This window comes from Bombina bombina, chromosome 2 (genome assembly GCF_027579735.1).
Source record: "Bombina bombina isolate aBomBom1 chromosome 2, aBomBom1.pri, whole genome shotgun sequence".
Lineage (NCBI taxonomy): Eukaryota > Metazoa > Chordata > Amphibia > Anura > Bombinatoridae > Bombina > Bombina bombina.
In genome coordinates this window covers 932,968,349-932,995,768 of record NC_069500.1, presented here as the reverse complement: position 1 = coordinate 932,995,768, position 27,420 = coordinate 932,968,349, and the positions used below count along the sequence as shown (strand labels likewise).

Below are 27,420 nucleotides of genomic sequence, written 5' to 3'. Positions count from 1 at the left end.
TAACTCGTCCGCCACTTCTGAGGCAGCGGACAGCAATCAGCCTGATCGGATACGATCGGGTTGATTGACACCCCCTGCTAGTGGCAGGGGGCAGAACTGCACAAGCAATTCACTAGAAATGCTTGTGCAATGATAAACGGCGACAGCGTATGCTGTCAGCATTTATCGATGTGTGGCAGACATGATCCGCTACAGTGGATCATGTCCGCTTGCACATTGGTAAATCTACCCCTCTATCTGAATCATACTCTATCTGAATCATTAAAGGGACGTAAACACTGAGATTTTTATATAAAATGTATATAGTGGGAGTTTATTTCCTAATATTAGTTTGTTTAGTCCTGTTTCAATTGAAGAAGCTTTTGTGGTTCTGGTATGTTTGACAGTTATGTGATGCTGCCCCATTCAGCATAATGGAACTGAACTCTAAACGTGCTGCTGTAACTAAGGGGTCTATCTATATATTAAAGGGACATTAAACACTTTGAGAAGGTAATATAAAATGATAAATTGTATATAATAAAGCAACTCTGCAATATACTTTCATTATTTATTTTGTCCTCTTTGCCTGTAATTCCATTCTGAAATTGTGAGCTTTTCAGTTCCTGTTAGAAATGGAAGTGCAGAACACTGTTAAATCCAGCACAACCATTGGCTGCACACTCTAGTGACCTATTTATAACTGACCCTAATTGGCCACAGCAGAGAAGGTAACACAAGTTACAACATGGCAGCTCCCAGTGTTTTATAGACACTAAAACTTTATACTTATTTTGTCACTTTTTAAACAACTAATGAAACTTTAAAAAATACATCTACATGTTAGTCATGGACTAATCTTTTCTTTGAATGCATCATTCTATCTAACATGTATTTGACACAGCTCTTTTAATAGATAGAAACATATCCCCATGTCTTTATTTGACTGTTATGTATGTCACCTCTGAACCAACCAATGAAGTTGACACGTCATGAGAATTTCTTTTTTTAAACCTTTCTCAAGATTTAGTAAATGGTGCTCATAATTTAGTAAATGGTGCTCATAATTTAGTAAATGTTGTGCACATTTTGTTAACTGCATGTTTTGATACTGATATTTTTGATTAATGCATGAATATATACCCAATAAGTTTTATTAGCATTCTAGAACTGAACAAAAATATTTTACTGCCAAGAAAAATAATTCCAAAGTGTGTGTGTGCGTGCGTGCATGCATGCGCACACATAAATGTTTTATTCATTATCTGCACACTTTAACATAGATTTATTTTTATGTATGGCACATTTCCATAAGGAATAATGGTTTTGGTACCCTCTTTTAAGCACCGTAAGCAGATTTTTTATGTGAATACAACATGTGTTCTGCATTTGCATTTGTGACAGAACATTCAATTAATAAAACGTGTACACAGTTTGGGTATGTTGCGTGCACAATTTGTTTAGTCATGCGCATAATTAAAAGAAAAAAGTTCTAATTAAGTGGCAGCTCCACGGCTCTGTACCTCTGGGCTAAATTGTATGCATATTATTTATACCGTATAGTGTGGTGGTTGCATATTTGGCTCTTAAAGCATAACGATTTTGATGTGTTTTGGAATTAATGTTGTCACACCTGTGTTTTGTTAATTTCCCCTGAAGGGTGAAAAAGAAAATGATCGGTATACCGTAGTTTAAGAAAGCATTTACCTATTTTGCTCACAGGCTTTTTATTGTCATGAATGAGTTATTTAATCTAATCAGGTTTTGTAACTATACACATAACGTTCTTATTTTAATTAATTATACAATCTAATTGTATTTCACAATGCTATATTAATTTTAATAGGTGACTGATTTCTGAAATTATGTATCAAGGATATTTATGTATCTGAAATCATTGGAGTTACATCCTAATTAGGCAATGTAGGAGAAAACAACATTTAATAACAAGTTATCCCTCAAAGGGAGATAGTACAGTCATAATTAGACATCCATGATTCAGATAGAACATACACTTTTAAACAACTTTTCAATTTACTTCTATTATTTAATTTGCTTCCTTCTCTTGTTATCCGTTATCGAAGGGTTTATCTAGGTAAGCTCAAGAGCAGTAAAGCACGTGGGAACTAGCTTTTGATTGGTGGTTGTATATATATATATATATATATATATATATATATATATATATATAAACCGATTGTCATGGCTCACCTATATGTTCAGTTAGACAATAGTAGTGCATTGCTGCTCCTTCAACAAATGATACCAAGAGAATGAAACAAATTTGATAATACAAGTAAACTGGATATTTGTTTAAAACTGTATTATCTACCTAAATCATGACATATTTTTTTTATATATCCATTTAACATGATGGTAATTATGCTATAATTTACTTTTAAATATAGATATGAAATTCTAATACCCTTCGCTCTGCTGCCCACTGTTCTCCAACAATCTACAACAAAAGACACATAAAAGGGAGAGTGTTGATTGGAGAACAGTTCAAACCTTTATCTCACAGAAAATTTGACTTATTAAAAGTAAGTTATAGCGCAACTTTATTACAGCTGATTAATTAAACTTCATCAAAATCACTAACATTCCAGATCTGGAATCTGATATAAAGCACAGAGTTTACTATCACTTTAAAATGAACAGAATCTTGAAGGGATATTGTTAGAAACGTTACGTACCTCCTTCACTGCGCTTTGGTTCTGTGCCGTGTATGAGGGCATCAGAACGAGGTTTCCATTGGAGCCTATAGAAGTGTGCTCTCATGAGCTTTCATTCACTTTGCTGTCAATTTGTAATAGCAGCGCATATTAGCGTGCGCTGTTATTACTTAGTGGAGCGCAAATATCGCTTTCATGAAAGCGATATTTAGCTCTCCACTTATAATTTGTCCCTAAATATTTTTAGATTGTCATTATTATCAAAAGCCTTTGAAGATATATTTGCAGCTACTAAATTGTTTTGTAAATTACACTAATTTCCATGAAAATGCTTTGTAATAAATGACAAATATATAACTGGATAAATAATTTCTCGCTTTTCAGTGTCTTTTATTAGAAATTAAATAGAAACTCAAAAATAGTATTTTCATTTACATATTAAAATGCTAAATCACAAAAAAAGACTAATATATTAAATATAATAAGCAATTCCATAGCAACAATGTGATAGCAGTGCATTATGACTGGTACTTATGTATTATTAATGGAATAGAATGACAATGCAGTTTTTACGTCATTAAGCATATAATAATGTACTTCATTCAGGTTGGGTAATGCTGCTTAGCTCACAGATGGTGATTATTTGGGACAGCACAGAGATGATTTTCAAGTATGGAATAAAAGGATTTGACAGCCAATGAATATTGCAATGAGCTGCTAGAGCTGGGCGTGTGTTTCTAGGGTGACAGTGACCACAAGTTGATTGGGAGAGATGTGAAAATGTCCCTTGGCTCACAATTAGTTTGTGATACTTAAGATAAGCTTGAGTGACAATGGGTATCTAGGGGGGGGGAGCGATACAGTTCCTGAATATGGCCCATGTATTAATGTTTATTCTGTAGCAGCAAGTTAGACTGTTAGCCCATAGTGTGTAGGTAAAAAAAGTGTGGTCTTTTTTGCTGTCAGTGCTGGCCATGCACATCCATTGTGCTGTCTTACAGATATTAACTATACATATCTTGTGTTTACATTTTAGTTTATCCCGTTAACCAATAAAGTATTTTGCACATCAAAGACCAAAGTGCTAATGTGATGAAGTGGTGGCAAAAACTGAGCATTGGAGCCAATGACAGGTGGATCATATTCTCACAGCCTGGATATTCTAAAGATCTGTGATTTAGGGGCCGATTTATCAAGGGCCAAATGGCCCCTGATGCCCCTGCTTCCGTGTGAACCTTCAGGCTCGCCGGAAACAGCAGTTATGAAGCAGCGGTCTTAAGACCCCTGCTCTTCAACTGGTCCACTGCCTCTGAGGCTGCGGACATCAATCTGCACGATCATATACGATAGGGTTGATTGACGCCCCTCGCTAGTGGCCTATTGGCCGCAAATCTGCAGGGGGCTGCATTGCACAAGCAGTTCACCAGAAGTTGTGGCATAAATTGAGCATTGGAGCCAATGACAAGTGCATCATATTCTCACAGCCTGGATATTCTAAAGATCTGTGATTTAGGGGCCAATGTATTAAGGGCCGAATTGCCCCTAATGCCCCTGTTTCCGTGCAAGTCTTCTTAAGACCGCTGCTCCTTAACTGGTCTGCTGCCTCTAAGGCTGCGGACATCAATCCGGCCGATTGTATACGATTGTGTTGATTGACACCCCCTGCTAGCAGCCTATTGGCCGCGAATCTGGAGGGGGCGGCATTTCACAAGCAGTTCACCAGAACTGCTTGTGCAATGTTAAATACAGACAGTGTATGCTGTCGGCATTCAGCGATATCTGACGGACATGAATGTTGGACAGACATTTGATAAATCGGTCCCATAGAGTGTATTACATTGTTAAAAAAATGTAAAATTAAATAGCTGCTTTTTATTAAAACAACCACCTATACTTAAAATGTAAATACTACAAAATTGGAAACTGAAAAGCTTTGTAAATTAGAGGCAGCAGCAGAAATGAACCTCCCAGTGGGGGTGAGAGAGAGTCCAGCCTATTAAAAGCTTGTTCCTATAGCAACTTTAAATACTATAAACTATTATCAGCTGCATTTTTTAGTGCAATGTCCCTTTAAAAGAGATAAGCAAAGTATAAAGCATGACTTTTATCATAGTTTTCAAAGTTGTGGCCTTTCTAAACTATTAGAAAACTATTAAGAACGTATTTATCATGGGGTTTCTCTTGCAGCTTTGTATAATGTAATGCCACAAATAATTGGCATTGAGAGAATTTGACAGTGATTTTTCATCAACTCTGACCTCTTGAAAAATCAATTTTGATCTCTTTCAAATAGTGTACCTTTGCTTTTAAATTGCTTTTTAAAATGTTTGTGTAATCTTATTATACAAATTAATAAACATGATTGTTTTCTGGTTTAACCCCTTAATGACCGGACCATTTTTCAATTTTCTTACCCTTAATGACAATGGCTATTTTTACATTTCTGCAGTGTTTGTGTTTAGCTGTAATTTTCCTTTTACTCATTTACTGTACCCACACATATTATATACCGTTTTTCTCGCCATTAAATGGACTTTCTAAAGATACCATTATTTTCATCATATCTTATAATTTACTATAAAAAAAAAAAATATGAGGAAAAAATGGAAAAAAACACACTTTTTCTAACTTTGACCCCCAAAATCTGTTACACATCTACAACCACCAAAAACACCCATTCTAAATAGTTTATAAATTTTGTCCCGAGTTTAGAAATACCCAATGTTTACCTGTTTTTTTGCTTTTTTTTTGCAAGTTATAGGGCAAAAAATACACGTAGCACTTTGCTATTTCCAAACCACTTTTTTTCAAAATTAGCGCTAGTTACATTGGAACACTGATATCTTTCAGGAATCCCTAAATATACCTTGACATGTATACATTTTTTTAGAAGGCATCCCAAAGTATTGATCTAGGCCCAATTTGGTATATTTCATGCCACCATTTCACCACCAAATGCGATCAAATAAAAAAAAATTGTTGACTTTTTCACAATTTTATTTCACAAACTTTAGGTTTCTCGCTGAATTTATTTACAAACAACTTGTGCAATTATGGCATAAATGGTTGTAAATACTTCTCTGCGATCCCCTTTGTTCAGAAATAGCAGACATATATGGCTTTGGCGTTGCTTTTTGGTAATTAGAAGGCCGCTAAATGCCACTGCACACCACATGTGTATTATGCCCAGCAGTGAAGAGGTTAATTAGGGAGCTTGTAGGGAGCTTTTAGGTTTAATTTTAGCTTTATTGTAGTGTAGTAGACAACCCAAATTATTGATCTAGGCCCATTTTGGTATATTTCATGCCACCATTTCACGCCAAATACGATCAAATAAAAAAACGGTTAAATTTTTCACAATTTTAGGTTTCTCACTGAAATTATTTACAAACAGCTTGTGCAATTATGGCACAAATGGTTGTAAATGCTTCTCTAGGATCCCCTTTGTTCAGAAATAGCAGACATATATGGCTTTGGCGTTGCTTTTTGGTAATAATAAGGCCGTTAAATGCTGCTGCGCACCACATTTGTAATATGCCCAGCAGTTAAGGGGTTAATTAGGTAGCTTGTAGGGTTTTTTTTAGCTTTAGTGTAGAGATCAGCCTCCTACCTGACACATCCCACCCCCTGATCTCCCCTGACCCTCCTCAAACAGCTCTCTTCCCTCCCCCACCTCACAATTGTCACCGACATCTTAAGTACTGGCAGAAAGTCTGCCAGTACTGAAATAAAAAGCATTTATTATTTTATTTTTTTCATTTCTTTCATACAGTCTGCAGTGATGGATCCCCCCTTACCCCACAACCTCCCTGATCCCCCCCATACATCTCTCTAACCCTCCCCCTCTACCTATTTGTCGCCATCTTGGGTACTGGTAGCTGTCTGCCAGTACCCATTTTGCCCCCAAAAATGTTTTTTTTTTTTAACTTTTTTATACAAAACATTTGTTTTCTGTAGTATTGCTGGCCCCCTCAATAATCTACATCCCTCCCCCTCCCAGATCCCTTACTAAACAACGGAGATCCCCCCCTTCAACTGCATCAGTCTTTTTTTTTTTTTTTAAATGAGCGCATATTTCGCATGCGTGCGCACACGCCGCCCCTGCCCCCCCCGGCCTCAAGCACCGACAATGCGATATTGGATCCGATCGGGATTCATACAGCCAACGCTACTGACACATGCTGCTCCCACCCACCAACGAATGTGTTACCATCAATGGCCGATGCAGAGAGGGCCACAGAGTGGCCCTCTCTGCATTGGTGGGTAAAATAGGGGATTGCAGTGATGGCTCAATATTGAGGCATCATTACAATCCCTTGTAAGCAGCTTGGAAGCGACCATAATCGCTTCCAGCACTTCAAACGTGCCAGGTACGTCAATTGTCATTAAGGGGAGCTTTTTCTATGACGTACCTGGATCATCCTCTGTCATTAAGGGGTTAAAAAATATATCTATAGTTTAAATCACACTTGTAAACTATGAAACTTTAAGGCACCTAAAATATTTTTATTAGCATGTTCATTTAATAAATGCAATAACGTTTTGGAATTAAAAAATTGGTTAAAGGGCCATAATACCCAAATGTTTAAACACTTGAGAGAGTTAAGTCAAATCTCATAAGATCACAGTAAAAGAGTTTATTACCTCAGCACTGCTGATGCTGATTGGCTGCTGTTCATTTCTTCATTTTATATATTTTTTTGCCTGCAGCTGGGAGCAGCTGAGTATAACTTTTTACACAGAACTTAGACTGCTGAGCTCAGGATATTGTGAGGTAAAATATCTTCCTTTTTTACATAGAGATGCTCAGGTGATATTTTCCTGTCAGCTTTTTACAGTTATACTGCATCAGTTTCAAGTGATTTAGCATATGAGTATTATGTCCCTTTAAGTCTAAAATTATAGAGTAATAATGAAAATGTGATAAGATTAAATGCACACACAACAAACTGATGCTTGTCATTAAAAACGGCCCTTAAACACATTAGTCAGTAATAACCAGCAATATTCAGTCAATAAGCTGCCATGTGTTGTTACTAGAATAAGCAAGTCTGTCCATGGCCAGCTCAAGACAACGTGGTGCCTGGGTCCAAGAATAAAATGGAACCCCTAAACTCTCTGCACACTAAACCCAACCAGAGTTAGTTTTCTCAGAGATTTAAGTTCAGTAGATTAAAACTTCAGATCAGGCACTATTATCCAGAATATGCTCTCCCTTTGAGCTGCCCCTGTCAAGTGTTGCCTGAGTCTCTTGGTGCCACCTGGTCCAATTATAGAGCCAGCCCTGGGGCTGTATAAGGGCTGCAACTGTGGCTTGCAGGGGGGTTCTATAATGTAGTCATGGCTCTACGGGGGAGAGAAGGTTGCAAAAGCTCCCCAATCTTCAATTTTAAACACCTGTCGGGCTGAGGAGGAGGATAAAAAGTGTAAAATTACCACTCTGTGCCCCAAGCCACAACTACAGACGGCCTATTCATGCCCCCACACATGCAGTTCCCTCACATGGAATATCTCTGACTCCACCTGCTCTGACCTCACCTACAGAATACCCACAGGAGGTTTTGCCTCTTTATAATAGGGAAACGCCACTGCTGACGATATAACAAAATCCTTCATACATATTTCAAGCAAATAACTTAATAAATAAAGGGTCCCCGACCTCCAATAACAACACTAGTATGTTTACTCAGTTTCTCTATATTAATATGCCATTTCTTTTTTCACAAAACATGTAGTGCCATATCAATCCTATTATTAAACATAAAAAACATACAGCCCCCCTGTGAGGTGTGAAGCAGCTTGTAGGTAGTTTGACAATCAGCCCTTATAAAGGGCCATAATAGTAGAAAAATTACCTGTTCTAATTCAATTCACACACTGAAAGGCACTGATGGTCTCAAGCAGAAAGCGCTGCTGATCCAATCAGCAGCACTAGTTGCAAATCTCAGTTGTGCCTAGTGACTATCTCTGCTGATTGGAACAGCAGTGGGTCCCTTTGCGTGGATTAAGCTCTTCAGTACTGGGAGTTTCAGAGAAAAACCTGCCTAAAGAACCGGTAATTTTTTTAGCATTTTTGCTATCACTCCATTCAAACAGAAATCCTTGTTTTTTAATTTATCTGTCAAAACTATATATATATTGAACAATATATAGGAAGAGGTCAGTAAATATTTAATTACACTTAAACCAAAGCAGGACAATGCCGCACCAAATACAAAAATGTTCGCTTTATTGAGAGATAAAAAGACACAGCCTTTACCTTAAAAACTATAACAGGAAAATCTCAAGCAAATGAAATATAGAACACAAAGGTATACATTTCATATTCCCCACATTCCCCACATGCTAGCATGTCCCAAAGCCGGCTGAGTAACAGTCCTGTAAGACACCGGGCACCTAGGTGTTAACAAACACGCTCCGGTCAGACTGGAAACTGAAACTGTCCCACAGGATAGCCCTAGTCTTGGGTTCAGGTGCCGTTAATCTCTGTAAGCCGGTATCGGCTCCTCTTTAGATCCGGATACACTATAGTTGGGAATCAGATATACCTCTACTCACACTGCAAGACTTGGCTCTGCACGGCTTACCTTCAGTCTATAGTCCAATGCTCGATGCCTTTTCCTGGCCACCACTTTCTTCCGGACTTACGTTCTGTGTGCCGAAGTGGTTCTTCACTTGGCAAGTATTTGGTGCGGCCTTGTGCTGCTTTGTAATTACATTTTTACTGAACTCTTCCTATATATTATTATTTATTATTATTATTCTTTATTTATAAAGCGCTAACAGATTCTGCAGCGCTGCCCATGGTTACAAGGATAACAGTACAATAGAGAAACAATACGATAAAAGACAAAGTTTTACAAACAAATACAGGGGGGATTAAGGGCCCTATTCCTGTGGGAACTTACAATGTAGATGGGTAGGAGAATGGGAAACAGGAGGTGGGGACTGCAAAGGTGAGAATGATATTAGTGAGGAGATAGAGGGTAACTGTTAGTTAAGTGAAGTTAGTTTGTTAATAAGTCGGGTGATAAGCTTCCCTGAACAGAAAGGTCTTTAGGGAACGTTTAAAGGAGGAGAGGTTAGGGGCAAGTCTGACAGCTCGAGGAAGTGCGTTCCAGAGGGTTGGTGCCGCAATATATTGTTCAATATGTTATTTGCGACTGCAAGCACATATACTATCGCTTAAATCTCTAATTAGATCCAAGTGCACCCTGTCTTTGGATTTGGTTTTCTAACTATATATATATATATATATATATATATATATATATATATATATATAGTATATATATATATATATATATATATATATATATATATATATATATATATATATATAGTATATATATATATATATATATATATATATATATATATATATATATATATATATATATATTAGAAGACAACCAAAGGTATTGATCTAGGACTTTTTTTGGTATACTTCATGCGACCGTTTCGCCCCAAATGCGATCATATTAAAAAAAAAAACTTTAACTCTTTTCACAAACTTTGGATTTCTCACTGAAATTATTTAAATACCGCTTGTGCAATCTTAACACAATTGTTTGAAAAAGCTTCTCTAAATTCCCTTTTATTCAGAAATAGCAGCCATTTTGCATTGCTTTTTGTTAATTAGAAGGCCACTAATTGCAGCTGTGCACCACACTTCTAATATTGCCAGCAGTGAAGGGGTTAATTAGTTAGACAGAAAGAATAATATTATTGTAGTGTATGTATTTCCGTCCCAACAAAGTGATCCCTACTTGATAACACCTCTTTTCCCTTCTCTCCATCATTGGTCACCTCCATCTTAGATACTGGCAGAAAACAAAATATTAGGATACAATAAGGGTTTTCGGGCTTTAAGCCCAGTGTAGAATTATACACTAAATATGCAAATAGTAAGTTAAAATGTAATACTTTATTGAAAAAATATATGACATAGACATAACAATAATCTAAAGTTTGGTTATAGGAAAGGGTATATCACAATCAATCCTCTTATGGGTCATCATATAAAACCCAACACTAATTTAAAAACAAAGTTAAGAATAGGGCCAGGTAGCCAAGGGGTGTGTGTGGGTGAGTAGTAGCGCTTTATAACGAGTATAGGGTTAACACAAATATCAAGCATTCAACACAGGCACTCCTATGCGCTCAAAGGCGCCCTCCTGCCTGCAAGCTTTGTGGGGGTTACCCAGCCAGATGATTTCTGACTAAAATCCTTATAGCTATTGTCAACAGCACTTCACACAGGGCTTAAATTGTGCTCAGTATTCCACATGGAAGATAATCATGTATCCATTTAGTCTAATTCAGTTGCAGTGTTACAAAGTTACAGATTTATAGCCACTGTGTGCACACCACACTATAGAAACACACGCTGCCTCTTAGCCCCGTCCACCAACGCGTTTCGTCACTATATTGGCAGATAGTCTGTTTTTAGGGCATTTGTTAAACATTTTACAAAAAATATATTGTAGGGATCCTCCTCAACTCCCACATCTCCCTGATACTTCCCAAACAGCTCCCTACATCCCCTCTAACTAGTAGCAGCCGTATTAGGTACTGGCAGCTGTTTGTGAATACCTAATTTATAGCATTTTTTATATTATTTTTGATAGATTTATCTGTAGTGTATTGATCCCCCCTCACCCTCCACGCAAGGGATTGTTAATAGGGACCTATCCCTCACCAAACATTTTTTCGGTAACATCGGGAACCCTCCTCTTCTTCCCTTCCCTCCCCACCTCCTGCAATGTGCTGCCCGCCTCTCCTCCTTCCTTGTCTGACCCAAAAAGACCGCTTGGTAGCCCAAAGTCCATCGGAGACCAATCCGCCAAGTTTTATAGAGATAATTACCTCAACAAAGAGGTTCAAAATTCTGAAGTGTGGAGTGGGCTAGGTAAAGAAGGAAAGGGAATATCTGCTATTAAGGGGTCTCCTAGCTCTCCATGGGATCTTAGACATAGATATCCATTATACAAAGCATGCTGTCTACACAATGAGACATTAAATCTATCTAGAGACTGTGAGAGAGAGACATCACCCAATTCATACCTGAACTGTCACCATGATTTTTTCCTAGTTGTTCAAAATTTATGTGAGTAATGTTATTACTCCTGTGTTGTTCCTCCACATAGTATTGAGTGTTTGGATAGTTATTGACACTTTCTATTTCCCATTAAGGTACTTGTTTTCTACTATATTACAGTTAGGGGTGAGGCAGCCTGTCATTAACATACCCTTAATTAATAGCAAACAGAGTAAAGTTTTTGATTTCTCTATATAACTTTGATATGGATCATAACTGTAGTTATACTTTTCATTAGGAAGAAAAGTATTTATTAGTTTTCAGCTTATATTCTGGACAAAGGTTGATATAAAATTGCAGTATCATGATTACTCGGCTAATGCACATTTTTACCATATATTATTTAAGGTAATCTAACTGAAAGCTACCTCATATCTTGGAGGGAAAACATATCTTGCCATTATATTTGTTCTTACAATTTACTGTTTTATCTACAAATATTTGTAAGGCAGACATGTTAGTTTTTATGTTTCTTAAAGAAGTTTCTAGAGTTTTATAATATACTTATTGCTATAATCTTCAATTCCATAGTTACCTAAATATACTTGGTAAGTACATATTATATCACTTAATTTCTGCCAATATCTCTTACATACAGGGGTTGTCACGTAAATCTAAGATTAATATTAAACTATTATGTTCCCTAGATTCTAGGGAGATAGGATAAAAAAAAACTCTAACATTATATATGTACTATCCATTTGGTGTAGACTATCTTCTGACTGCTACATGTTATTTTATATTGGGATAGACAAACCCCAATGCAAATTCTGTTCTAAGAGTTATATATTTGCATATGCAACAATGGTTAGTTCATTAAATATATTGTTTAATCCATACCAGGATCTGATCGTACTATATTTAGTCCAAAAGGACACTATCTCACCAGCATATGTGTCCCACTGCTCTTACTTGATATCACCCTCTGGGGAAATTTTGGATATCCTCCATTGACATGGTACCTTAATATACCACTAATGAAAGATTATCGTGATATCTTCCCTAACCTAGACGAAAGGCTATTAGTTTATAGGAGAGAGGTATATATGTTGCAGCCTTGTACTAGGGGCTGGGAAATATTGAGAACCTGATTTATCCTGTCGTGGGTTATAGGGCCCATACCCTTTCCCACTCTCTGAGAGGGAGTGGGTCATATCCAATACCCCTTTTCCGTCTCCGTCCAGTGGTGACAGCAACCCCTGAGGGGAGATGCAACGGATGGCTCTGTACCATTTCTTTATCAGCCCAGCTCTAAAATATTATCTTTTTCCTTTTGCCCCTAACCCCAACCTCTTGAGTTTATGTTGACTCCGTCCCCTCATTTCCCCCCATTCCTCCCGTTCCTTATAACATTGAGCTTGCTTCGTAAGCAAAGGAAACTGAATCCTATAGAAACCTTTCAATTACCTACTTAATTTCTCAACCATCCTTTTTTCTTGGTGATCCTAAAAAATTTACAAGTCTGGATAGCCTTTACAGTAGGACCAACACATTGTTTGTAAGGAAAGAGAATAGATAGAATGACAAATAATCTATTACACTAATATTACTATTTTTGTTATATATGCTTATATTTGGCAGATCACCTGAATGCACCTAGACTGTGATAAATTATTGATGATTGAAATGCATAAACGTTAATTGATAACCCCTTCCCTTAAAATAGGAAAAATAAGATTCACCGATTGAGACCCCTGAGAGGTCTTGTACTATTTCCAATTACCTTTCTGGACTTAATATACTCTTTATATCTTAGTTTGATCTTAGGACTTAATATACTCTTTATATCTTAGTTTGATAGGCATAATTTACACATCCTGATCTCACAAATGTCTTGCGACTTTGATTTTTTTTTTTTTTTACTTAAGCATGCTCATTGAGTTGATCTCTTGAAATTACTTCTTTGTATAGTATGTATTGACATTTCAATATTGTATGCATTAAAGTGAATCTCAATAAAAATATTTTAAAAAAAATGTATTGTTCAAAAAGATAGATAATCCATTTACTATCCATTCACCAGTTTTACATAACCAATATTGTTATATTTTTACCTCTGTGATTACATTGTATCTAATAACGTGTTTTATACGCATTTGAATCTGTGTATAGTGTGTTTTCATTAATGGAAACTTACTACATTGTAGCACGGGCATTGGTTGAATTCAACATTTGTTTTAACCAATAAGGTTTCTGCAACCTCTTTTTAAATCACCTTTGAGTAAAATTTGTATCAGTAGTGATTACGGCTCACGCCGAAACGCGTATACTGTTTTTTTCATGCCTATGCTCTTTATTTTTCTACTTTCACCGTTCCTCCATGGATTACTTTTTAATGGATTATAATTAAATTTTTGACTTTTAATTATACATGCTGCTGCCATTCCTTTGTTCTACTTTGGATTATTATACATTGTATCTAAGCCTCTGCAGACTGCCCCCTTATCTCAGTTCTTTTGATAGACTTGCATTTTAGCCAATCAGTGCTGACTCATAAATAACTCCATGTGAGCGCAATGTTATCTATAAGGCACACATATACTAGCACTGTCTAACTGCTAACAATTGTCAAAATATAAGATAAGAAGTAACCTTCAACGGTTTAGAAATCAGTTTATCAGCCTACCTAGGTTTAGCTTTTAACAAAGAATACCAAGAGAACAATGCAAATTTGATGATAAAAGTAAAATGGAAAGTTGTTTAAAATTGCATGCCCTACCTTAATCATGCAAGTTTAATTTTGACTTGCCTGTCCCTTTAAACAATATTTTAACATTTTACTTTTGCATCTGCTACCAGATGTATACAGGGATTTCAAGACAAAAATAATAATGCCTTTTGTGTATACAACTTCAACCTGTACTGTTTGCTTTATCAGTCACTTGGAAAAAACAAACTTTTATCTGCTGTAGGCTGATTTCCTGTTATAAAAATATATTAAAGTAAGCAGCCTTTAGTTTTGTAATCTATCAAGAAGTTCCATCAATTCTCTGGTTTTTATTAATAGAAACAAATAAAAGTTAAGCCCTTTTTATGTGTTATATAGATGCCATTACTTCTGTCCCCAACCTGAATTCTGAGAAAGAGAAGGGGAATTTTAGTGCTGGTCTCTCACAACCACATAATGGGGATTAGAAGTAGAAACAGTGAGGTAACCATGTTATTTTACAGATTGCTAGCTAGATCTCACAATACATACTGCATTCAATATTCACCATTTCCTGATAGAGCTGCTAATGAAACTAAAAGTTTCATGATTAGGATAAAGCATGAAATTCTAAAAAAAACTTTCCAATATACTGTACTTCTATTATTAAAATGTGCACAGTCTTTGTATAAGCACATTTTCTGACACTCCAGCTCCTACTGAACATGTGCAAAGTGCACAGTAAATACATAAATGCAATTTGTGATTGGCTGGTGGCTGTCACATGATACAGGGGGGAGGGAACATTGGATTAACAATGCTGTTGTATATAGTGGTTCTTTAATTTTAAAGGCCTCCAATGCCTATGTGAATTACAAACATGGCCCAGAAAGGAGTCACACTGAAGAGGGTAAAGATACACATTCATTGTGTTAAAAACACTCTCTGTTTGTTGTGTGTAGGCACTGCAGTAGTATTTCTTCTTTGTGTTTGGTATTGGCAGTCAAAGGAGGGGGTTAAATCCCTAATGGCAGTTAAAGAGACATTTTTAATTTAGTATGATACTGGCATCCAAGGGGATAAAAAATAACTGCTCAGTTGTGAAAAAAATATATATAGTGTGGTCAATGGTGGGGAGGAGCATTTATGTAACCCCATCTATCACCTATGCCAAGCTGCATATAGGTCATCCAGTAGTTTTTTTTGAAGGACAGCTCAGCTGGTTAGCCTATCTCCAGAAGAACATAAATATACAAGAAAATGGTCAAATCAGGGCTACTAAAATGGTGCATGGTCTGAGCCTATCATTTAATAAAAAAGATTTCAACACCTTAATTAAGAGGAAAGTATGAAGATAAATGATATGATATAAAACATCAAGTACAGCAAAGAAATTCATAAAGTTTAATAGATGGATTTTCATAGGAAAGAGAATCATCGGAACATGTGAGTATTATAAAATGTTGCAGCACAGAAGGTTTAGTCGTAGTTTGCTAGAAAAAAAGTGTCAGATACTAGACTTCCTTTACATATGATAGTAACAAATACTGTATGGGAATTAAGAATGCCTGTGATATGCAGAAGACTATCTTGAAAATTGATTATAGATATATTTTGGATCACATATTCAGCGCAAGGACTTACGCGGCGACAATTGAGATATTTTACTACATTTTCACCTTGCCACACAGGCAGGCGCACCAAGCCTTGCGCTGAGTATGTGAGCAACGTAACTCCCGTAACTGCCTGAAAATATTAACTAACACCTAACGCATGCGCAATATCTACCTGTCAACCGCAATAACTAATAAACTATATTAACCCCTAATCCGCCAACCCCCACATTGCAAAACATCTAATTAACCTATTAATCCCTAAACCGCCATCACCCCACAATGCAATATACCTTAATAAACTATTAACCCCTAATCTGCCATTCAACCATATTGCAAAGAACCTATTAAAACTATTAACCCCTAAACTGCCATCCCCCACCAACGCAATAAACTTAATTAACCTATTAACCCCTATTCCGCCAAACCCACACAACGCAATAATCCTATTAAAACTATTAACCCCTAAATTGCCAAACGCACAGAACACAAATAACTAATTAAATTACTAAGCCCCCTACCCTAACACTTCCTAACCTAACACCCCCTAAATTAACCCCAATTACCTAAATTAAAAAATACTAAGTTACAAACAATTAAAATAAAAAAAGCTAACATTACTTAAAAATAAAACTAAGATTAAATTAATCAAAGATTACAAAAAAATCAAAAAAATCTAACATTACAAAAAATAATAAACAAAATTATACAAAATAAAAAAATTAAACCTAATCCCTATGAAAATAAAAAAGCCCCCCAAAAATAAAAACACCCCCCAATCTAATGCTACACTACAAATAGCCCTTAAAAGGGCCTTTTGTAGGGCAATTCCCTAAGTTAAACAGTCCCCCCTCTAACAGTAAACCCCCCACCAAACCTCCCAAAATAAAAAAACTAACACTAAAAAAACCTAAGCTAGCTCTTTTACTGCCCTTAAAATGGCATTCAGCTCTTTTACTGCCCTTAAAAGGGCGTTCAGCTCTTTTAAGAGTGCCCATTAAAACCCTTATCTAAAAAAAAAAAAAAACCCAAAAAATTTAAAAAAAGCCTAAGTCTAACCCCCCAGATCGATACTCATGGTTCCTGAAGTCTGTCGCCAAAGTCTTCTTCCAAGTGGCAACCTCTTCTATCTTCATCCAGGACCGCAGAACCAAAAGACCAGTGACGGCGGAACTGAAGACCGGCGACCGCGAAGCCATGGAGCGTGGAGATCCTCTTTGTACGATCACCGCCGCACACAGAGGATTGAATTCAAGGTACGCGTTTAAATATGGGGTGCCTTGAATTCCTATTGACTGATTTGATTCTTCAAATTCAAATCAGCCAATAGGATAAGAGCTACTGAAATCTTATTGGCTGATTTGAATTTGAAGAATCAAATCAGCCAATAGGAATGCAAGGGACACCATATTTAATTGTGTACCTTAAATTCACTATTTAGTGTACGACATCGATCATACGAAGAGGATCCTCCATGCTCCATGGTTCTGCGGTCGCCGGTCTTCAGTAATTTAATCCTCAGTTCCACGGTCCTGGATGAAGATAGAAGAGGTCCCCGCTTGGAAGAAGATGTTGGCCGCTTGGAAGAAGACTTCACTGCCTGGAACAGGAGCTTCTCTGCTGGACTTCAGGAATGGTGAGTACCTATTTGGGGGTTAGACTTGTTCTTTTTTAGTGTTTAGGGTTTTTTGATTTTGGGGGGTTTGGTGGGTAGGGGGTTTTACTGTTAGGGAGGACTTAGAATTTTTTTTAAATGCAAAAGAGCTGTTTAACTTAGGGCAATGCCCTACAAAAAGCAATTTTAAGGGTTATTGGTAGTTTAGCATTAGAGTAGGGGGTGTTTTTATTTGGAGGGGGCTTTTTATTTTCATAGGGATTAGGTTTATTTTTATTTTATTTTGGATAATTTTGTTTTGTTTAATATTTTCTGTAATGTTAGTTTTTTATTTTTTTGTAATCTTAGATTAATTTAATCTTAGTTTTTATTTTAAGTAATGTTAGCTTTTTTATTTGAATTGTTTGTAATTGGGGTTAATTTAGGGGTGTTAGGTTAGGGGGCTTAGTAATTTAATTAGTTATTTGCATTGTGTGGGTTTGGCAGATTAGGGGTTAATAGATTTATAAGGTTTGTTGCGATGTGGGTCAATGGCACATTAGGGTTTAATAGTTTTAATAGGGACTTTGCGATGTGGGTTAATGGTGGATTAGGGTTAAAAGTTTAATTAGGTTTATTGTGTTGTGGGTTGTGGGGGGTTGTCGGTTTAAGGGTTAATACTTTTATTATTAGTTGCGATGTGGGTTTGATGGTGGATATAGGGGTTTTACGTGTCGGGTTTATTTTTGTGAGGAATGTTAGACTTTTGCGGGAGATTTGACTTTTTTAAAAAAAAAAAAATATTTTCTAAAGTGCCGTAAGTCATTGGCGACTCCTGGAATTTGTATTTACGCTCATTTGTGAATATCGCTAGTTTATCCGACTTACAGCACTATATGAACTGCCGGCAGGGTTTATGTAATACCACAATGTGCGAGGTGAATTTACAGGCGGCGCGGGTTTCAGCATTTACGCTGAAGCCTGCGCAGTATATGTTATCTCGCCCAGAGAGAGATGACAGTGTTATTACACTAAGCCAGTTAGCTCTTTTACATTGTTACTAGTGCTACTCTTAGATTATATTGTACATTTTAAAGGAGTTTAAAGGGACATTGCACAGTATTTTTTTCTACTGTGCAAAAAAACAGCAACTATATCTTTAAATATATTTTTTGGCATAACAGGAAGTGCAAATAATACCTATGTATCTGTTTGTCATTGGCCCAGAAGGATATTGAAAAAGTTGGTTTATTTAATGCAGTAATATTTATTTATTTTTGAAAACGCACACATAAGCACTGTAATACATAGCTAAATACTCTCTTTTAGATGGAGCAAAGAAAAATCATGAATGTTTTGTAGTAAGTAGACATTTGCGTTTTGTTTCGTTTCGAATCGAAATTCAGCCAAATTCAGACGAATTCGGAGATTCGGATCATTTCGAATTACCAAATTACCCTAGCAACAAAACTAAACTAATCCGAATGCATTTCTAAGTAAGTTCTGATTTATTTGTTACATTTCGAAATGTAATATTCTAATTCGAATGTCATATTTTATAAATATAATATTCAAATTCAAATGTGACATTCGAATTCAAATGTCCCATTCAAATTCAAAATAGTATTTCTAGTCTAATACTGTGTTTTATAAATGTAATATTCAAATTCGAATGTGACATTCAATATCGAATGTTACATTTGAATCCGAAATAGTATTTATAGTCTAATACTGTGTTATATAAATGTAATATTTGAATTTACTTCCGAATTTAGGAATCGAATCCGAATTGATTCGAATCCGAAAGAATCCGAAATGAATGCATTCAAATGTATCCGAATTCGAATCGATCCGAAATTTAAAAAAATCTGAATCGGTCCGAAACGAACCGAAACAAATTTTTGCGCTGCGCACAAGTCTAGTAGTAAGAAAAGCATTGTATTGTTACATGGATTTTTTTTATGTAAAATTAAATATAAATATGATGTTTCAAGTCTAGCTGGAGATATTGAGTTGCCAGAAATCTCTGTGTATACGTCATCTCTGCTGTGAAAATAAATCAGGCAATTGAAATACATTCTGCCGTGTCTTACATAAATTAGAGAAGAATAAGATTTTGTTAGGAACATAACTCTTAGTTTTGACAGATAATAAAACTTCATTAGCAACATGTACAAAATGGCAATAAAAACAATGTTAATTAATCACAGTTAATTAAAAAGAAGCATAACTTACATTTTTATGATTCACACACTTCATTAATACAAGCTCTCTGTATGCCCGTTTGGCATGTGTTTGATTTTGAAAGGGTCTGCTAAGTTTTTTAATGGCCACATTTCTATCAAGGACAGCATCATAGGCAGCGCTAGAAACAAAAAGAAAGATCATTAGAAATTTTGAAATGCTGTTTGCTTAAAAAAAATTATTTAAAAAATTAACATTGCTCGCGCAATGGATTGAAGACTTTTATGTTAAGAAAAAGATGAGAAAAATACACAATGGGTCCATATAGATGGGCACATCCAGTACATATAGGAATATATCACTATAATTCAATATGGACAGAGATTAAAAAAAGTATTTAAAATAATTATGCTAATGAGGTAAATGTAATCTGCAAATATATTTTTTTCACATTTTACTAGAGGGACGTTGTACTAAAAAAATAAATCCATTAAACATTTAAAAGAGCAGTAAAACATAGTTAAAGTTAAATCTGGAAAAGGTAAAGTAAAAGCTGATTAAATGTAAATTAAAGCTAATACAGCAGACTCAGTTGTGTATTCCTGCTGCTGCTGATTGGATGATATTCCTGCTGCTGCTGCTGATTGGATGATAGGAACTTCCTGTGTGTGATAATGTACAAATCCTGCACTTTCACATCAGTGACAGAAAATGGCAGAGTACAGTGTTTCTTTTAGTAACTTAAAATTCATTGAAGAGACACCATTTAATAAATACTATGATTTGTACAGAAGAACTTCTATCTTGTAACAACTCAAGGCCTTCATATGTTTCAGCATATTTTTATGAGACAACTCCTAACATAGCTACAGCTATACTATAGCTTTGCAAAAATAGATTAAATATGCATTAATTAATTGCAATAACCACTTTAAAAAGTGTTACTATTATTATTATTATTAATAATAATAATAATAATTAATAATAATAAGCATCATTACTTTAGCCTGAAGACAGGTATACAGATATAGATAAGCAACCAGTTAATGAATATTATCCAACCATATTCATTTGGGATCATGACAATTAACTTGCTACAAAATTCTACAACAAACAATCCTTAGTTTGAAAGTGTTTAATTTTTCTTGTATTCCATTACATCTGTAATAAACATTTTTAAAGACTTAGGGCAAGATTACATATGCTGCGTCGCCCGCCAAAGCCGGCGACAATGTTTTTTATGTGGTTTTGGTATCACATACTGTATACAGCGCTGCATATAAATGTGGCACGTATATTTCACCCGTCACCTGCAATTTTTACTCCCATAAGCTAACATAGAATTGGTATCACATATTCATGACAAGGATACGCTGCGAAAATTGAGAAATTTTACTCCATTATCACCTTGCCCACATAGGCAGGCAAAGCAAGCCTTGCGCTCAAAATGTGAGCACCGTAACTCCCTGAAAATATTAACTAACACCTAACACATGCACAATATCTAACTACCTGTCAACCGCCAACCCCCACCACAATAACTAATAAAATATATGAACCCCTAATCCGCCTTTAACCCATATCACAATAAACCTAATAAATATATTAACCCCTAATCCGTCATTAACCCACATCCCAATAAACCTAATATATTAACCCCTAATCCGCCATTAACTCACATCGCAATAAACCTAATAAATGTATTAACCCCTAATCCACCATTAACCCACATTGCAAAAAAATTAAATAAAACTATTAACCACTAATCCGCCATTAACCCACAACGCAATAAACCTAATAAAACTATTAACCCCTAATCCACCAAATCCACACAACGCAATAATCCTAATAAATCTATTAACCCCTAATTCGCCAAACCCCCACAACGGAAAAAAACTAATTAAATTACTAAGCCCCCTAACCTAACACCCCCTAAATTAACCCCAATTACCTAAATTAAAAAATACTAAATTACAATTAAAATAAAAAAGCTAACAATTACTTAATAATAAAAAAAATTAAATTAAATTAATCTAAGATTACAAAAAAGAAAAAAGTCTAACATTACATAGAATAATAAACCAAATTCTCAAAAATAAAAAAATTAAACCTAATCCCTATTAAAATAAAAAAGACCCCCAAAATAAAAACACCCCCTAATCTAATACTAAACTACCAATAGCCCTTAAAAGGGCCTTTTGTAGGGCATTGTCCTAAGTTAAACAGCTCTTTTTCCTTTAAAAATACTAAGTCCCCCATCTAACAGTAAAACTCACCACCCAACAAACCCCCCAAAATAAAAAAAACCTAACATTAAAAAATCCTAAACTACCCATTGCCCCAAAGAGGCATTTGTATGGGCAATGCCCTTAAAAGGGCATTCAGCTCTTTTAAGAGTACCCAATAAATCCCTAATCTAAAAAAAACAAACCCCCAAAAAATAAAAAAAAAGCCAAAGTCTAACCCCCAAATAGGTACTCACAGTTTCTGAAGTCCGGCGGAGAAGGTCCTGTTCCAGGCGGTGAAGTCTTCTTCCAAGTGGCTGACATCTTCTTCCAAGCAGGGACCACTTCCTTCTTCATCCAAGACTAAGCCGGCGTGGAGATGAGCGCGGAGCAGGACCAGCGACCGTGGAGCCATGGAGCGTGGAGGATCCTCTTTGTACGATCGCCCCCCATACACTGAATAGTGAATTCAAGGTATGCGTTTAAACATGGTGTCCCTTGCATTCAAATCAGCCAATAGGATAAGAGCTACTGAAATCCTATAGGCTGATTTGAAAAGCCAATAGAATTTCAATAGCTCTAAACCTATTGGCTGATTTGAATTTGAAGAATCAAATCAGCCAATAGGAATGCAAGGGACGCCATTTTTAAATGTGTACCTTGAATTCACTATTTAGTGTACGGCGGCGATCGTGCGAAGAGGATCCTCCACGCTCCATGGCTCTGCAGTCACTGGTCCTGCTCCGCAATCATCTCTTCTCCACGCCGGATTGCTCCTGGATGAAGAAGGAAGTGGTCCCCGCTTGGAAGAAGATGTCGGCCGATTGGAAGAAGACTTCACCGCCTGGAAAAGGACCTTCTCCACTGGACTCCAGGAATGGTGAGTACCTATTTGGGGATTAGACCTAGGCTTTTTTTTGGGGGGGGGGTTGTTTTTTTTAGATTAGGGATTTATTGGTCACTCTTAAAAGAGCTGAATGCCCTTTTAAGTGTAGTAAAAGAGCTGAATGCCCCTTTAAGGGCAATGCCCATACAAATGCCCCTTTAGGGGCAATGAGTAGTTTAGGATTTTTTAGTGTTAGGTTTTTGATTTTGGGGGGTTTGTTGGGTGGTGGTTTTTACTGTTAGAGGGGGCACTTAGTATTTTTTAAATGCAAAAGAGCTGTTTAACTTAGGGCAATGCCCTACAAAAAGCCCTTTTAAGGGCTATTGGTAGTTTAGCATTAGATTAGGGGGTGTTTTTATTTTGGGGTGCATTTTTATTTTCATAGGAATTAGGTTTATTTTTTTATTTTCGATAATTTTGTTTATTATTTTATGTAATGCTAGACTTTTTTATTTTTGGTAATTTTAGATTAATTTATTTTAATTTAATGTTAGGTTTTCTAAGTACTGTTAGGATTTTTTATTTTAATTATAATTTATTATTTTATTATTTTATATAATTTTGGGTTAATTTAGTGGGTGTTAGGTTAGGGGGCTTAGTGATTAAATTTGTTATTTGCGTTGTGGGGGTTTGGTGGGTTAGGGGTTAATAGGTTAATTTGGGTACTTGCATTGTGCGGGTTTGGGGGATTAGGGGTTAATAGTGTTATTAGGAACATTGCGTTGTGTGGGTTTGGCGGATTAGGGTTTAATAGATTTATAAGGTTTGTTGCGATGTGGGTTAATGGCGGATTAGGGGTTAATAGTTTTAATAGGGACTTTGCGATGTGGGTGAATGGCGGGTTGGGGGTTAATAGATTTATTAGGATTATTGCGTCGTGTGGATTTGGTGGATTAGGGGTTAATAGTTTTTTTAGGTTTATTGCGTTGTGGGTTAATGATGGAATAGCAGTTAATAGTTTTATTAATTTTTTTTGCGATGTGGGTTAATGGTGGATTAGGGGTTAATACATTTATTAGGATTATTGCAATGTGGGTTAATGGCGGATTAGGGGTTAATACATTTGTTCGATTTTTTGCGATGTGGGTGAATGGCGGGTTAGGGGTTAATACATTTATTAGGTAGTTTGTGATGTTGGGGTTGGCGGATTATGGGGTTAATACTTTTACTAGGTAGATTGCTATGTGGATAAATGGCGGATTAATAGTTTAATTAGGCATATTGCTTTGTGGGGGGTTGTCGGTTTAGGGGTTAATACTTTTATTATTAGTTCCCATGTGGGTTTGATGGCGGATATAGGGGTTTTACTTGTCAGGTTTATTTTTGGGAGGCAGGTTAAACTTTTACAGGAGAGTTGACATTTTTTTTATTTTCTTAGGCGCCAGCAGTTTCTAAAGTGCCGTAAGTCACTGGCGACTACAGAAATTTGTATTTACGCTCATTTCTAGACATTGCTAGTTTATCCAACTTACGGCACTTTATGAACTCCCGATGGGGTTTATGTGATACCCCGATGTGCAAGGTGAAATTACGGGCGGCGCGGGTTTCAGCAGATAAATATCCTATCCACATTCTCATTGTGGATAGGATATTTATTTTTATGTTGCAATGGTGAACCACATTAAATATTATTTCTGTCATAGAGAACAATATTGGGGAAAGCTGTTTTCTATGTGTGAGACTCATCCAAATAATATCAGAAATATAGAATCGATTCTATACCTTCACAATAAATACCAATGCCTTCACAATACAGACTAATACCTACCAATTCACATGCAACTGTAACCAGTGATAGTAAAGTGATAGTAAAAACAGTAACAGTGCATATTACTCTATACTTTTCACACAAAAATACATATATATTTTTAAAAAGTTCACTCAATAAATATATATTTTCATACATAATAATTACCGTCTTCCAACCTGCTGATTCTCCCATTTAAACACATTTTCCTCTTCTAGTACGATGCAGGCAGTACAGCCAATGGCCTCTATTTATCAAGGTCTGTCGGACCTGATCCGACAGTGCGGATCAGGTCCGACAGACCTCGCTGAATACAGCGAACAATACACTCGCCGTATTCAGCATTGCACCAGCAGCAACCAGTGCAACGCCGCCCCCTGCAGACTCGCGGCCAATAGGCCACCAGCAGGGGGTGTCAATCAACCCAATCGTACTTGATCGGGTTGATTTCCGGCGATGTCTGTCCGTCTCCTCAGAGCAGGTGGACAGGTTATGGAGCAGCGGTCTTTGTGACCGCTGCTTCATAACTGCTGTTTCTGGCGAGCCTGCAGGCTCGCCAGAAACACGGGGCATCAAGCTCCATTCAGAGCTTGATAAATATGACCCAATGTCAAGCTGTGCTTTCTATTCTATAGCTTATAATGGTAGTGCGCTCCGGCACCACTGTAGGGACAGGAACAAAGGGGAGTGGTGAAAGATTCCACTGCCATTAAAAGCTGTGGAGACGGCAGCAAGTGGTTTAAATAAAGTAATTATTACTTTTAACCCTTTAAGGACACAGCTTTCAGTTTGTTCAATTGTTTTATGACGGAAAAATTCCGTCATATTTCCTTAAGAGGTTAATATATATATATTTACTGAGTGCTTAAAAAACATAAATAGTGTATACTGTATGTGGAATGCATAGAGTAATATGAACACTGTAAAGAGAATTTATTTACAATTACTTTAATGCTGCTATACAGCTCCTGCATTCTGCTGATTAGTATCTCCTTACAGTATATATAGTGAATTATCTCAATTACTAAAGAAGCATTAAAGTAATTATAGATATGCTTTAGAAATGAATCATTCAATGGCAAAATATATGCATACAAAATAAAAGTTTTTTTGTTTTTGTTTTTTAAATTGTCATCTTGTTGGCAAAATGTGTACAGGTGTACCTCAAAGATATTTGGTTTGGTTCCAGACCACCGCAATAACGTGAATATCGCAATATAGTGAGTCACACAAAGGTTTTGGTTTCCCAGTCTGTATAAAAATTTATGTTTACACTATACTGCAGTGTCTATTAAGTCTGCAAAAACCTTATGTCTCAAAAACAATGTGCATACCTTAATAAAAAATACTTTATTGCTAAAAAATGCAAACCATCATCTGTGCCTTTAGCGAGTCGTAATCTTTTTGCTGGTTGTGTGTGTGTGTGTATCTATCTATCTATCTATCTATCTATCTATATTTATATATAGATGTGTGTGTGTGTATACATGTCTATTTATGTCTTTATTTGTGTGTATATGTTAGAAAAATGGTACTGAAAGACTTGTTTGTCGCAGGATTACCACAAACCTTCAATTTGTAAGAAACTCAATATCTGAAAAGCGCAATAAAACGAAGAGCAATAAAACGAGGTACGCCTGTACTTATTTTCAGTTATCAGCCTATAGTAGGGCCAGGCTTTTGAATTACACAGAATGCATTCCAGTCTTTCTAAAGACAGTAGGAATATTAGAATTCCAGGTTTAAATTCCAGGTAAATCATGCAAAGTAGATATTTTTTTAAAACTTTTGATGTGCAATGAAATACTAAGTTCTATTACCCTTTAATATGAAATTGTTTTGAATGCACAAAACTATACTATGAATAAATCTATTAGTAATACATATTTATATACTAAGTGATATTTTCCAGTTAGTAAATACTCACAGTATGAAGAAAAACAGTCTTTTTAGAAACCAATTATAGTCTAATTGTAGCGATGAGTCATAACAACTATGGAACATTTCTAGCCTAGAGTATTAACAGTAAATCACATTTGTAGGAGACTTTCAAGATACAGAACAGATATGCAGATGTTGCAAACACCATCTCTGACTGAATATAACAAATATTTTAATGGATATGGACAATCTTAAAGGGACATTCATCACAAAATATATTTTATGAGCATAACATTGAGATTATTCCTCGCCTCCCTCTAGACAAGGGTGTTGCTATGTATGAAATCTAGCTTTCACTACATTCCAGTGCTGACATGCACAGCTCTCTTTCAAATACCTGCAGTAAAACCTAGCTTACAAAATTGTGGTACCAATAATAAGAGGGAGATGCATGAAATATGTTTAGGGCTAGATTACAAGTGGAGCACTAATTTATTGCGCATCCTTAAACGGGCAAATTCGCCCATTTGCGGGCATGCGATAAATAACCAGCCAATACAAGTGGCTGGTTATTGCTACTGCAAGCTCGCGGCAGCAATTAGCTTTTAAAATAATAACCAGAGGTCAGACCTCTGGTTAATTTTTAAATGTACCCCAATTGCCCCATAAAAGATCATTTTTATCAATGTTACATTTATGCACAAGTCTTCGTTGTGTGGCTAGTATTATGTGTTTGGTAAAAGAGTTTATTTAAAAGTTTAATGGCCTTTTAAACCAGTAATCACCAATCAACAGTGTGGCAGACCCAGCATTCCTTACAACGTAATGTTCCTTTAAGGCCTTTTTTTAAAAAAACTTCAAAAGCATTTAATTTAGGAATAATTCTAAA

At 36.1% G+C, this 27,420-nt stretch overlaps 1 protein-coding gene across 7 annotated transcripts in view; it reads right to left on the bottom strand.

Annotated features, from left to right (window-relative positions):
- The window catches only part of MAPK10 (mitogen-activated protein kinase 10), a 283,673-nt gene that overhangs the window by 236,605 nt on the left and 19,648 nt on the right, over positions 1-27,420 (bottom strand). For all 7 annotated transcript variants that reach the window (XM_053700777.1, XM_053700778.1, XM_053700779.1 and 4 more), the window contains exon 2: positions 19,844-19,973. In XM_053700777.1, coding sequence (XP_053556752.1) covers positions 19,844-19,973 — 130 coding nt within the window. The remainder of the gene's footprint in view (positions 1-19,843; positions 19,974-27,420) is intronic.